Source organism: Astatotilapia calliptera, chromosome 4 (genome assembly GCF_964374335.1).
Source record: "Astatotilapia calliptera chromosome 4, fAstCal68.1, whole genome shotgun sequence".
In the NCBI taxonomy this organism is placed as follows: domain Eukaryota; kingdom Metazoa; phylum Chordata; class Actinopteri; order Cichliformes; family Cichlidae; genus Astatotilapia; species Astatotilapia calliptera.
Window position 1 is genome coordinate 33,856,607 of NC_137425.1, and position 12,956 is coordinate 33,869,562.

Consider the following 12,956-nt stretch of genomic DNA (forward strand, 5'->3'; position numbering starts at 1 on the left):
TTTAAATGTTCAAATAAAATCTAATATTTGAGTGTCCGGTGTTTCACTATACTCCGTTTATATCATGTTAGTCAATTTATGATCTGGAAATTTAAGTCAGCCAATGAAAAAAAACAAAAACTGGGGGATCAATTGAAATTTTTTCAGTAGTAGTTTCCACTTACTTTTTATACTTGCTAGTTTTGGAAGAGAATTCGTGTGATAGTTCTGGGGGAAAAAACTGAAGTTAAATTCAAAGTTGGTTTTTTAGGGAGTCTTGGTGCATGCTCAATCATCCAGGTAAGTAAATCCCAAAAGGCTGATTCTGTTCACCTGTTTTTAGGGACAAAAAAAAAAAAAAAAAGGCCCCCGTGGCCATACTAGTCTTCCATGCTAATAAAATAATAATAATAATTAAAATGAAAATTACATTTCATATGAGTCTTTAGTTAGGTATATAATTGCTTGGAAAAGTTTTACTGCGCAATATAGGAACATTATTATTGATGGGGGATATTAGTGGCAGTAATAATAGTAAACTCCAATCTAAAAGTTAGTAATAATTGGACCTGCTTTTGGACAAATTATGAATTTATCTTTTTAGTAAATATCCAGTATATTGTTATAGGATTTTAAATGAGCAAATTCTCTAATCTTAGTGCTGTTTTCCACTTTGGATTTGACCTCAATTGCCAATTCAATGAATCAGTTTCTATCTGTAGTCATTCTCTGCTTCCATGACATGTTTGGACGATAGATTTTTTTAATATTTTATGTATATGGTAGTAGCTAAGAGTGCGAGCTAAGAGGATATTCTAAAACGAGAAAGGAAGCCTTCCTACACGTGAGAATATAGTGCACGGCTGACCTGAAAGCAGGTTTGTGTGCATGTAAACCCACAGAGTATATAGTAAACACCAACAGATATACACAATTAGAAGTTCTACAAGCACAAATTAGACTATTCACACCCTGTTTGCCATTGATGCTGAGAGAAAAGGGATGAAACAGACTGAGGACTACTGAACCATTCCCTCCACAGTAAGGCGTCACCGCCTCACTCTTAGATTCCAGATCCATCTAATTGCTTAAGCCACTTTAACACTTTTAAATAAATGTATAGAATATATACAAACATTACGCCACGTAGTTCAGACCTGAAACGCACACTTCTTCTTTACTAATACCACCGTTTGCAGAGAGTTAGGTCAGAAAAAAGAAAGCAAAAAGCTGGGCTTTGACAGTTTTGAAACACGGAGGCCATCTTGCTCCATAGTTTTTATTACTTCGCTAATGGGCGGTGCGGTGGCCATCAGAGTTTTGTCGAGTCTTACTACCGAGGTTCCACTTCTTGAAAGGTGTCGTGTCTCTAAAAATAAGGTCACCGCTTCTCCTGGTAGTTTCAGATGAAAACGAGCATCGCCACGGGCAGAGAACACGCTCGTCCTCTTCTCTCAAAGGTCATATAACAGCAGTCCTTTTGTCCCTTTTGCTCTGCTTCATTCCCTCTGTCGCTCTATAAAGCACTTTGTGACGAGCCTGGTTATTAAAAGCGCCTTTTGTTTTTAATAAATCGGATTTATTCACAGAACCTGGGTAAGATGCTGCTAAAGAGAGGAGAAAACACATCGTCTACAAACTGAGTTGCTGAATATGGTTTCCGGGTTGAATGCCAAGCCAGTTGCCAGGAAGACACAAAAGGAGGATTCTGGATATGACAGAAGGTGCATTCTGGGATTTGTTGTTGACTGACGGAGCACTAAGCCACTGGCAGATGCCACATGAGAGGTTGAGTCTTTCCTTCTCCACGGTCCTCTCTTCTACTTGCTGGGATTTTTTCCCTCCTCTGCTACCTGTCCGTTGCAGTGAATGGTTGATTGGAATAAATTACAGCCCCCCTGCGGTAGGATGATGGGGGAGGATGGGGGAGCTCCTCCTCCTTCAGTCGCAGACAGGAGGCAGGAAGTAGCAGCAGTCTAGGAGGGATTGGGGGTCTTCAAGGCATCCACTTTGGTCTCCAAGTCTGTAATCTGTGGAAAACATAGTGGATGATAACTTCAAGAAATATAACATTAAACCTTTTATGAAAAGTGTTAAAGAAACACTTAATTGAAGCAGAGCATCAAGTGAACAAAACCTGTGGGACGATAATCTGCAGCTTGATCATTTCCCTCTGTAGCAGCATAGACTGAGATCAGACGTGTTCCTTTAACTTGTTTGAGCAGTGTACTAAAACATAATGCAGGGACACTGCCATCAAGATGTGACCCTCCTTTGCCTTTCCTGCTCGGGAAAAGCTCTGCTACCTGACAGTGAGAGATTCAGGTGAGTCCACTGCGAACCTTTTCCTGCAGGTTGTCTGTCTCCTCTTTGTGTGTTGCCTCGCTCTCCTCTTGTGCCCGACGCTGAGCAGTCTCTTTCTTCAGGTACTCGATCTCCCTAAAATGCACACGCGCACACACACACACACACACACACACACACACACACACACACACACACACACACACACACACACACACACATTGGAGTGGTGGTGTTTTTTTACTCCTTTTATCTTTTTACTCTGTCCCTCCTTCTCCTTCCTTACTTCTGCTGGTATTCTTTGATCAGCCTCTTGGCTTTGCTGTATTTCCTCTCCAGGGTTTGATACTGAGCCTGAGTTTCCTTCAGGTGTTCATCCACAGCCTGAAAAGACAAATACTCGCTGTGAGTAAATGATAACAAAACTAGTTTTAGGGTGGCAGTGAGCTCATTTTTTTTAGTTTTTAAGGGATGAGGGGAAAAAAAGAAACACTTGATTCACTCGTGCCTTTTTGAAGTTTAGGTTTACTATCTTACCTTACATAGAGACTGTGCCTCCATCCAGTAGCCCTCAAGTTTTTCCATCCTCTCTTTACTGTCCCGGATATTTTGCTCCAACTGAGCACGCTCCATCCGCCAACGCAACTTATCCTGCTCTGCGTGAGCCAGCTGGAGGCGGGGTGGGGGTCAGTGTGGGAGGAGGAGGTGGTATGTGGGAGGCATTAAGTCATCACAGAGCCAAAAAGAACTGGTGTTATGCATGTGTACATTCTCTTCTGCAGTGCAACCTGAATGTGCCGTTGTTTTGAGGGTTTTTTGCCTGCATGTGTATAAGTGTGTGTTAAACAGGCTCACCTTCCTCTTGAGCAGCTGGATCTCAGCCTGGGTTACTGCATGTTTAATCTGGAGCTGCAGACAGAGGGAGAAGCAATCTGATTTCTTTAACAAACAAATAAACATAACAAAAATCAAGCTAGGTAAAACTGTAAACAAGACTGAATAAAATAATGACATTAGCATCCAAATCATTTATATCACATGTACCTCTTTGAACTTGTGGGCCAGTTTCTCTGGGTCCAGCTCCACAGGCGACAGCATTTCCTGGTTTTCTGCCAGATCGAAAACCTCTATCGAGTTCGGAAACATCGGACTCATCTCCTCCTCCTCGTCTGTCGCATATTCACCTGTCTGCAGGTAAACACACGCGCAACAAATACAGTTACATTTGGTAATAGTTGTGATATTTTATACATATTGTATGAGTAGGTTTTACAGGTATCAGGTTACATAGCAGACCAATGATTGCATCCGATATGGAGCTGGAGTAGCTGGTTAGTATAGATCAGGGGTCCCCAATCCCAGTCCACCAGGGCCGGTGTCCCTGCAGGTTTTAGATGTGTCCTTGATCCATCACAGCTGATTTAAATGGATAAATTAGCTCCTCAACATGTCCTGAAGTTCTCCAGAGGCCTGGGAATGAACTAATCATGTGATTCAGGTGTGTTGACCCAGGGTGAGATCTAAAACCTGCAGGACACCGGCCCTCGTGGACTGGGATTGGGGACCCCTGGTATAGATGGTATAAAAGACTGACTTCCAGGTTTGTGCTTCATTAGTTTCCAGGGCCCTATTTCAGGAAGCCGGTTTAGTGCAAACTCTGAGTAAGTATACCCTGAGTTAACGAAAACTCTGGGTTTTCGGTTTCACAAAGCGAGTTTAGATTAATTCTGAGCGAGTTACTATGACGACACACTCCGTGAAGCTAACCTGCCCCCTAGCAGGTTTACTTCAACTAACCCTGACTGACCCCGCCTCTTTGTCAGAAACCTGACTGTAGGAAGTGTCAGACATGGCGTGCTCCTTCCTTGAAGAGCCAGTAGATCGTGAAGCCCAAATTCTCCGCAGAGCTCTCCGCCGGGAGACATTTTATCATTTCCTGATGATTTCCTGTGTGAACGTTACCGTTTTTCAGCACAATCTATAATTTATTTGAATAACATCCTCAGGCCTAATATTGCTCATGTGACACATCGCAGACATGCTCTCAGTTCTGTACATATTATTTGTATTGCACTTCGGTTTTTTGCAAACGGGAGCTTTCTGTATAATATTGGTGACGCTGAGCACGTTTCCAAGGCTACCGTCTGTCGGGCAGTCAGGAATGTTACAGTTGCACTGAAACGTCTCCTGTACTCGTTTGTGGTGTTCCCCGGTCATAGACCCACAAGATTCATCAAAGAGGGATTCCACAAAATTGCAGGTATCAGGATGAACGAAACTTAATTCATGATGTGGTGATACTTGAACTACTACTTAAATTGCACATTTATTTTCAGTGTATAAAAGTTCCCAGGCGTGATTGGCTGTACAGATGGCACTCACATTCCAATCATTGCTCCTTCAGTAAATGAAGGAGACTATGTGAACAGGAAGTCTTTCCACAGCATTAATGTACAGGTACATAGTTCCCTGTAGCATTTCAAACTAACAAATCATTTCATTATAGTAATGGATGCTAATTTGTGTTCTCTGCACTGTGAAGATCATATGTGATGCTGCCAACATTATCACAAATGTGGAAGCCAACTGCTCAGCCTCTGTGAGTGGTGGTGGTGGAGGACCTCCACCTGTTTTTCGGGCCTCCGCTTTTTTTCTGTTGGCTATAACGGGTCACATTTGAGCATACAGAGTAAGCAAATATGTACTTGTAATGTGCTCAGATAATTTCAATAAGTGCTTACAGAGGGGAAATTAATGTAGCCTCTAACTGCAATCGATTTACATCGGACAAACAGACCAAGCACTATGGCTCATAATACAATTACACCTCACCTCTTTGGACTATATTTTTATATTTCATTTTTACTTGCTGCCAGGAACGTTTGGGGCCTGTTGGGTTGCACCTGCGCTCAAATCACATCACAAAATCAAATGTATAAAATAACAAATAAAATAACATATGATAAAATAACGTGTTAAATGGGTGGAAATCCCTCGATCAATGTTTATATTAACACTCACGCATTGACTCTGTCGGCTATGTTTTGCCGTGCATGCTCTCTTTCTTTTGCAGCTGAGGCTGTGTTACTTTTTTCCGCGGAATTTGCATGTTATCAGCATATGCTGCCATCAGAATTTCAGCCTCAAGCGCTGTGAAATACATTGACCGCGCCTTCTTTCCCTCCGTCTCCATGGTGACTCGCTTACTCTGTGCTCCACTAATCAGGGCTTTATGTATCCTCGTGCGCGCGCTTAACTTGGGGTTAAAGCAACTCCGCGTTGACTGAACTAATTGTTATCAGCCTTTCTGAAACCGAATATTCCGAGTTGGACAGTTCGGGGTTACTCAACCCTGAGTATCGTTTTTCACTCTGAGTTTTCTAAACCGGCTTCCTGAAATAGGGCCCTGGTGGCGTTCAGATCTAATGCAGGCTTACAGCACCACCACATTTAGTTGGTTTTTCAATGCTCATGTTTGATACACTATACACTGTCCCTTTGGGTTTAGGAGTTCAGTTGCGATCGTTTGAAGTCAAAAGTCCATTTGGTAAGTTTTGGTCATTCCAAGAGTCAAAAAGGACTCTTGGCTAGGCTAAGCTCATGCATGTGGTTTCACAGTTTGGTGGCTTATACTCTTTAAGCTAGTTAGCTTAAAACAGTCTTATGCTACTTAGTGCAAAGCCAGGTTGCTTTGGTAGACAAAAGGTATCTCAGTCACCTACCAACATCTCCAAAGGTAACCGTTACAAAAAAACTCTAAACATGATTAGTGAATTTTATTTTTTATTTATTTTTTCAAACAGAACTTAGTCATTTGTTAGATGTTAGCTAGTTGCTGGCATTAGCTTTACACTCATAGCACTGTGTGGTACATTTCAGTCGTCTGTCTCTTCATAATCTAATTGGCGGGAGTACCCGTCATATAAAATGATATAAATGGCAACTAGGTCAAGTATGCAGTCACAAATTAAGTGAAAGAAACGATCTGGTCAGTGGTTTGACAGTTCAGACTCATTCCCTTGGAACAAAAAGCAGCCAGCACATCGTCTTCCACTAAAAGCATTCACACAATCGATAACAGCCTGCTGATCATTCGTCTTATTCTTCTTTGTGTTACAAAGTAAATTAGCCTCACATTAGCCCGTGTCCAGCATGTTTTCTTCCAGGCTAACAAACGCATTAACTAAAATGTATTACTTAATACATGATTGCTTTGCACAATGACTGCACCGTGTCTTCCTCTCTGCTTACTCTTCCTACTCGGACACAATTTGAGGTAAATACTGTAAAGTAACTGTATTTATTACAAGACTGCAGCAAACCAGAGCGCACGCTGCCGTCCATATCAACATCCTCTGATAACTGCAGCTGTGCTCTGTGGCTTCTCTGGCTAACCAAACCAAAGTACACAAGCCTTGAGTTGACATTTGCCCCCAGGCATGAAATCAGAGCTCTTTCATTTTAGGCTGTAGAGTGATGAAATGTTAGGAGTCTATCATTAGAATCCTGAATCGATTTTTAAATGTAAATTTATTTTGCCCGACATGCCAGAATCTCAGGTTAAACCTCACAAAATTTCGACAACAACCAAACAGCAAACCAGAGCAGGTACACGCATTCAGCACAAAGACGTAAACACAACGCGCCGACGCATCACAGATGTCTGCTTTCTCAGCCGTCAGCGCACAGATTCTGATGCGTCGGCGGGTCCGTGCTTTGTGTTTACGTCTTTTTGGCGCTAGACTCCGAAGCTGCAGGTTTCAATACTCTACAACCAAAAACGACTGAAGATCAAACTAAGCTTCACATCATCATCGTCATGAATTTCCTCTTTTGCTGTTTTGCTTCCACCACAATAAAATCACACTTCATGCACAGCTCTCTCTCTCTCTACTGTTGTGTACAGCGCTGTCTGCTGCTGGTTTTATTTTTTTAAATTTAACTGATTTCCGACAAGAAAGTCTCGTTTCTGCTGTTCAATACTGAAGAAATGTAAACTTTTTAAAATGATGTGAAATTGCAAAATGCTCAGCTGTGTCTCTAATTAATCCTCTGCTTCACTTCAGCAGCATCAGGTGATGTTTATATGTTGATTCATGCTACTGCACAATATTTTTAAGGTTCTCTGCTATAAAAACCCAATAACATGTTTTTCTGTGTTTTATGCTCAGTTACTTTGACACTAAAGCGTCTGCTGTGATGCTCACACCTTTGACAAAGTCTCATAAGTCTCAGCTTTCTTTTTATAGCTATAAAAATATGGATATGTGCCGATAAATGACCAGAATTATAATATTTCTGACTGTCTGAGGCAAAATTTCCCCGATTCGAATCGAATCAGGACCTTGTGAATCGGAATTGAGATGATTCTGGAAATCAGTGACGATACCCAGCCTACAAGCCACACTCTGTCCCATGAGCCATGTGTAGGAAACAGCCTGGTCCCACTGTTTTAATTATGAAACCTGACCCTAGAAACTAGGAATTTAATGATTTCTGTATTGATGCAGTTTCTCTCTCTGACCAGACGGTGGAGATGCTGGACTGAGTTTGAAATGGCATGTGGTGGAGCACAGACAGGCATTTTCCCATGTACACATGTTGGATTTCCTGTGGCTAACAACCACTAACACCATCAAAAGGCTTGTGAAAATGAATTTAATGACTACATGCAGGATATCTTTGTGAAGTAGAGCAATGTTGCCTTCCAAATGCAGGCCAGAGTGCGTTTGGATTCTGTGTTTACTGACTAAAAACAACGACTTTTTCATTATTTTTGACTATTTCAAAGGACAAAGGAGGTGCAGTGAGGAGAACTGACTGTGTTTATCACCCTCTCAAGCTGAGAGCGCTGCTGCTGCAATGTGTCACATGGCATGTGTCAAGAACCGCCCCTCAGCAGCGCATCAACAGGAAGACCACACGCAGGGCAGGACAATGAAATGTCACGGGGGAGTTGCCTACTGAGCTATGTCTGCGCGGCGTGCACCCAGCCAACGTTGGTGTGGTAGCTGTGCCTCGAAAATGATATCAGTGGCTGTTCTTTTCCCTCCCACACGACAGAGAGGTGTAGCATGTACCTCCTCATCATCATCCATGTACTGTTTGTATCTCTGCTCCATCATCTCTCTCTGCCACCTCTCCTGTTCCAGAGTCTGCTGGATCAGCTGAGCCACTTCACTCTGTTCCCCCGGCTTCTCCCGGCCAATCACAAACCTAGAAAACAAAACCAAAAACTTAGGATTTGTCATTCGCAAGAAAAGGAAACAATGAAACATTTTACACAAACTGCATATGTGGAAAACATGAAAAAATTCACTGTATCAACATCAAACCTGAAAAACTCCAGAGCTTCAAAACACACCAAATAAAAAAAAAAGTAATAATATGCAATTTATACCACTAATGGACAAAAAGAGCTTCCATAATGTGAAATGTGTTTCAAAAATGGAGATGTGGGGACCACACGTTGGAGTGTTACTCTACCTGTGGGGACCAGCAGCCCTTATGGGGACAAAATGTGGTTTTAGCGTCACGATTGCAATGAGGTTATGTTAGGATTAGACACTCATTCTTGATGGTTAGGGGAAGCAGCTACAGGAAGCATTATGTCCTCACAAAGATATGAAAACACAACTGTGTGCGTGTTTAGAGTGAGTGCGACACAGACCTGACTTTGCCGGTGGTATTGCGGAGGACAGTGGCAGCAAAGCTCTGAGTAACACCAACCAGGCTGGTCCCATCAACCTCCACTATGAGGTCATTCACCTGGATCCTACAGACACAAAGAGAACACTGTATGCAGAGCGATGTTTGGAGAAGACCAAGGTCGCTCAGTGAACACACCTCTCACATGCAACGACAAATGTAACTATGAGTGTCTTTGACCAGACAGGCCTGTGGACTAGCACTGGCTCCATGTAACATCCTAGCCTGTGGCATTTTATGCTTTTGCCTGTTTATTTTAAACTGGTGTCTCTAACAAAGAGCTTTAAAAACTTGCACTCACACTAATGAGAAGAAGGTAACAGTAGTGAGCAACTATCAGCTAAAGAATCAAGTTTGCAAAGAAATACATTTAAGGCAAAAGTGTACATTTAGCTAATAATCAATAATCATGCATGCTGTCCAAAGAAAAATAGTGTTAAGCCTACAAAAAAGGGCCAACTATTGCTTTTTGATAAAGCACATAGTTAGTGTTGGATCATGTGACCTTGACTCGTCCCTTATGCTGCATTAGGTCTAGGCCGCCCCTCCCTGAGCTGGAGGTTTCTTCCTGTTCAAAGGGAGTTTTTCCTTCCCACTGTCTCATAGAGGTCATATGATTGTTGGGTTTTCTCTGTTCTCTTTGATTTACTGCAGGCTCTTTACCTTACGATATAAAGCACCTTGAGACAGCTGTTGCTGTGATTTCGAGCTATATAAATAAAACTGAAAGAATGAAAAATGCATGTCGGGGCAGGCAGGTTGAAGAAGGTACCTGCCGTCTCTCTGCGCAGCTCCGCCCTCAGTGACCGTCTTAACAAAGATCCCCAGCTTCTCCAGGCCCATATCAGCTCCTGCACCCATACCAATGATACTGATACCGAGGCCGTCACTGTCTGAAAGACACACAGACAACAGAGCCATATCTCAGTGCTGAAAATTAAAACATAAATACATCATTACTGTTAATTAGAATCCTGTCATATTTATTTTGCTATCATAATAACTAATCATATTATAGAGTGACGGAAAAAAGCATGTGGGATTTATCCACATTCAAGCTATTAAATATTAGTGAAATTATAGCTATTATACAGTGCTGAGAGCAGCCGTCACGCATGGTTGCTGGTTCAAATCCATTACCTTCAGAGTTACTGGCTACTAATTAGGCCAATCTGTGCTAAATTTAATCCCATAAGGGGATAATGGAGCTGTTAGAGCGACAGTGTATGTCCACTAACTGCAGCCTCTTGTGTGAGTGTGTACAGTTACATAAGAGGCTTGACTGAGTGACTCTCGGTGACATGTAAGACGCGTGCAAACCTTTCTCCAGCTCGACGGGAAACAGGTCCAACTTTTCGACCCTCTTCTCCAGCTCGTACTCAGCTGACGCTGCCATGGGGTCAACGTCATCATTACGTCGGTCGTAATCTTCATTAGAGTAGGTGGTAAAGACCTATGCAGAGGGCAAACGATCAGATAGCTAATCCAAATGCATCTAACTGAGAGGGCTAAGTGTAAAAACAGAGGCACTCGGAAAGTTCCCTGAGGAACTCCTACATGAAAGCCTCATAAGCTCACAGTGACTGGTGAAGGTTTGATGCTGATGTGCTACACACGTCTTTTTGCATGTTCAGGTATATGTCCCAATCATTTTTCATACAAAAATTGAAATATTTAACCTTAAACGTCATCAATCAAACTGTATCTGCCATTTGAAAAAGGTCTTTTTCACTCAACTGTTTGGGGATATTTTGCTCACGTTGTAGACAAGAACGAAGATGGCTACGACGTTAGCAACACCTGTTCAACCTCTTGTTAAACAGAATATCTAATCAGGAACTTTGTGCACTGAGGTATGGTTAAGAAGACCAAGCATAAGACTGGGGATTTTCTTTCTCTCCAATTATTCTTCTTTGGACAGGAGCTGTAGAGAATAGAAAGGAAACAAGGGAAGGCACAAAGAAGCTGTAGCTGTGCCCAAAAGAAAGAGGAGTCTGAACATATTGTTGTTGACAGGTTGGTATGAGTATTTCACAAACTGCTGTTCAGACAACACAACACTGGATTTCCCCACACCACCATCTGCAGGGTTTACAGTTGATATCCAGTGAGCAGCAGTTCTCTGGGGAAACACTTTACGGTCTACTCTTCACTGCAAGGCTGTCAAATAAAGGTTAAAAAAGCTTATTTTTAACATGTTGCCTTGTGTGATGAGTCTCATTTTCTCTTACTCTCAGAAGTCAGAATTTGCCATAAACAGCATCAAAGCATGGACCCACTGTATGCCTTGTATCACTGGATAAGGCCACTGGTGGTGTAATGGTGTGAGGAATATTTTAATGGTACATTTTGTGCCCGTGAGTACAAACTGAGCATCATTTTAACACCACAGCAGTATTGTTATTGACCATGTGCATCCCTTTATGACCACAGCGTATCCATATTCCAACAGGATATTGTCCCATGTCACAAAACTCAAATCATCTCACACCAACACACTGCACTCAAATGGCCTGTAGGTCGTAAATCAATAGAGCACCTTTGGATGTGTAGGCAACAAATCTGCAGCAACTGTGTGATGCTGTCACGTCGATATGAACTACAGTCTCTGAGGAATGTTTCCAGCGCCTTGTTGAATCTATGCAATGGATAATTAAGGAAGTTATGAAGGGAAAAGTGGTTCATCCTGTAAGGTGCACCTAATTCAATATTTTAGACACCTCTTAGTTGCAAAACAATTGATTAATTAATTAAAAATCACAAATTAAAGCTCAGAAATGATCATAATGTGAAAGAATGTATATATTTAGTGTGTATACTATTATTCTTGTATTATTATTAGATTATACATATGTCTCATCATACAGCAACATTTGAGGCCACTTAAAGTTGTTCTTCCCGTCCACACAGTGAATAAGCTCTATATGCATTTACCTCTGGCTTCATCTTGATCAACTCCTAAGAGAAACTTAAAGCTCTCCAATGGGAGCAGACGAGAACGGTGAGAGTCAATCAAAAGGTGCAAGGACACACACCAGAACTAATGAGCTGAGGGGAGCTGGAGAGCCTCATAATAAACCTCCGTCTCAACACTTTTCCCATCTCCAACTCTGATCCAGTGCTGCTTTGAAAAAGGTGCAGCTTTAGCTCTTTTTATTCTAGAGCCATAAGGTTACAAACACTGCACACAGACCAGGACATGCAGGAGGACGCTGGGTCTCGCTGTGGCTTGGTTTTGACAGGTGGCATGTTTGCATGCTAGGGAAGTACGCTTCTACATACTTCCCTTGTTTTTAACTGATGCATTAGATCTTCACTGCACATCATTAGCCTGCGATACTGGGCGAAGCATCCAGAAATATTATCTCACAATAACCATTTACATCTATTGTGGCTTTAGACACAGTCCGTACACTCTCACTGTACTGTGCTCCATATCTTTCTACTGAAGCCCATCCAAACCACCCCACACCCCCCTGTTAAAAAAGGTCAGCAGCATCTGTCTCCCTGGTGACCACCTCTGTGATCACGTGGCTTCATTTCCATGGCAACCTCAGGCTTGCCCAGCGGGATTTTGGCACTGATATGCTCTCTCTCACTGTCCCTGTCTGGTAGATATGCTAATATGTGTGTGTGTGTGTGTGTGTGTGTGTGTGTGTGTGTGTGTGTGTGTGTGTGTGTGTGTGTGTGTGTACACACAGACCCATAGGCCTTTATGTAACAGTATTATTACATTCCCTCGAGCGTAGGAGGTACACACACAAATACTGTGACACAAACAGGGTCGGAGGGCGGGATTGTAAGACTGCTTCCTGTTGTCACGCTTCCTTCCTGTCGAGTAACTTTAAAGCTTAGTTAGCGTGTGTGTCTGTGCGTACATGAAGCTTTAGGGTGTTCCTTTAAGATGTCAGAAACACAATCTCTACTGTTCCTCAGGAAAACAAACACACAAACAAAGAAAGATA

General features: G+C 42.3%; 1 protein-coding gene across 3 annotated transcripts in view; it reads right to left on the minus strand.

The window, feature by feature from the left end:
• Window positions 1–1,137: 1,137 nt before the first annotated feature.
• The window catches only part of LOC113021449 (neurabin-2-like), a 31,879-nt gene continuing 20,060 nt past the window's right edge, over window positions 1,138–12,956 (minus strand). For all 3 annotated transcript variants that reach the window (XM_026166148.2, XM_026166146.2, XM_026166147.2), the window contains exons 6-15: window positions 10,312–10,444; window positions 9,764–9,884; window positions 8,954–9,058; window positions 8,364–8,499; window positions 3,328–3,471; window positions 3,139–3,192; window positions 2,821–2,952; window positions 2,570–2,667; window positions 2,322–2,418; window positions 1,138–2,009 (exon numbers count right to left, since the gene is read on the minus strand). In XM_026166148.2, coding sequence (XP_026021933.1) covers window positions 1,956–2,009; window positions 2,322–2,418; window positions 2,570–2,667; window positions 2,821–2,952; window positions 3,139–3,192; window positions 3,328–3,471; window positions 8,364–8,499; window positions 8,954–9,058; window positions 9,764–9,884; window positions 10,312–10,444 — 1,074 coding nt within the window. In that variant the 3' untranslated portion in view covers window positions 1,138–1,955. The remainder of the gene's footprint in view (window positions 2,010–2,321; window positions 2,419–2,569; window positions 2,668–2,820; window positions 2,953–3,138; window positions 3,193–3,327; window positions 3,472–8,363; window positions 8,500–8,953; window positions 9,059–9,763; window positions 9,885–10,311; window positions 10,445–12,956) is intronic.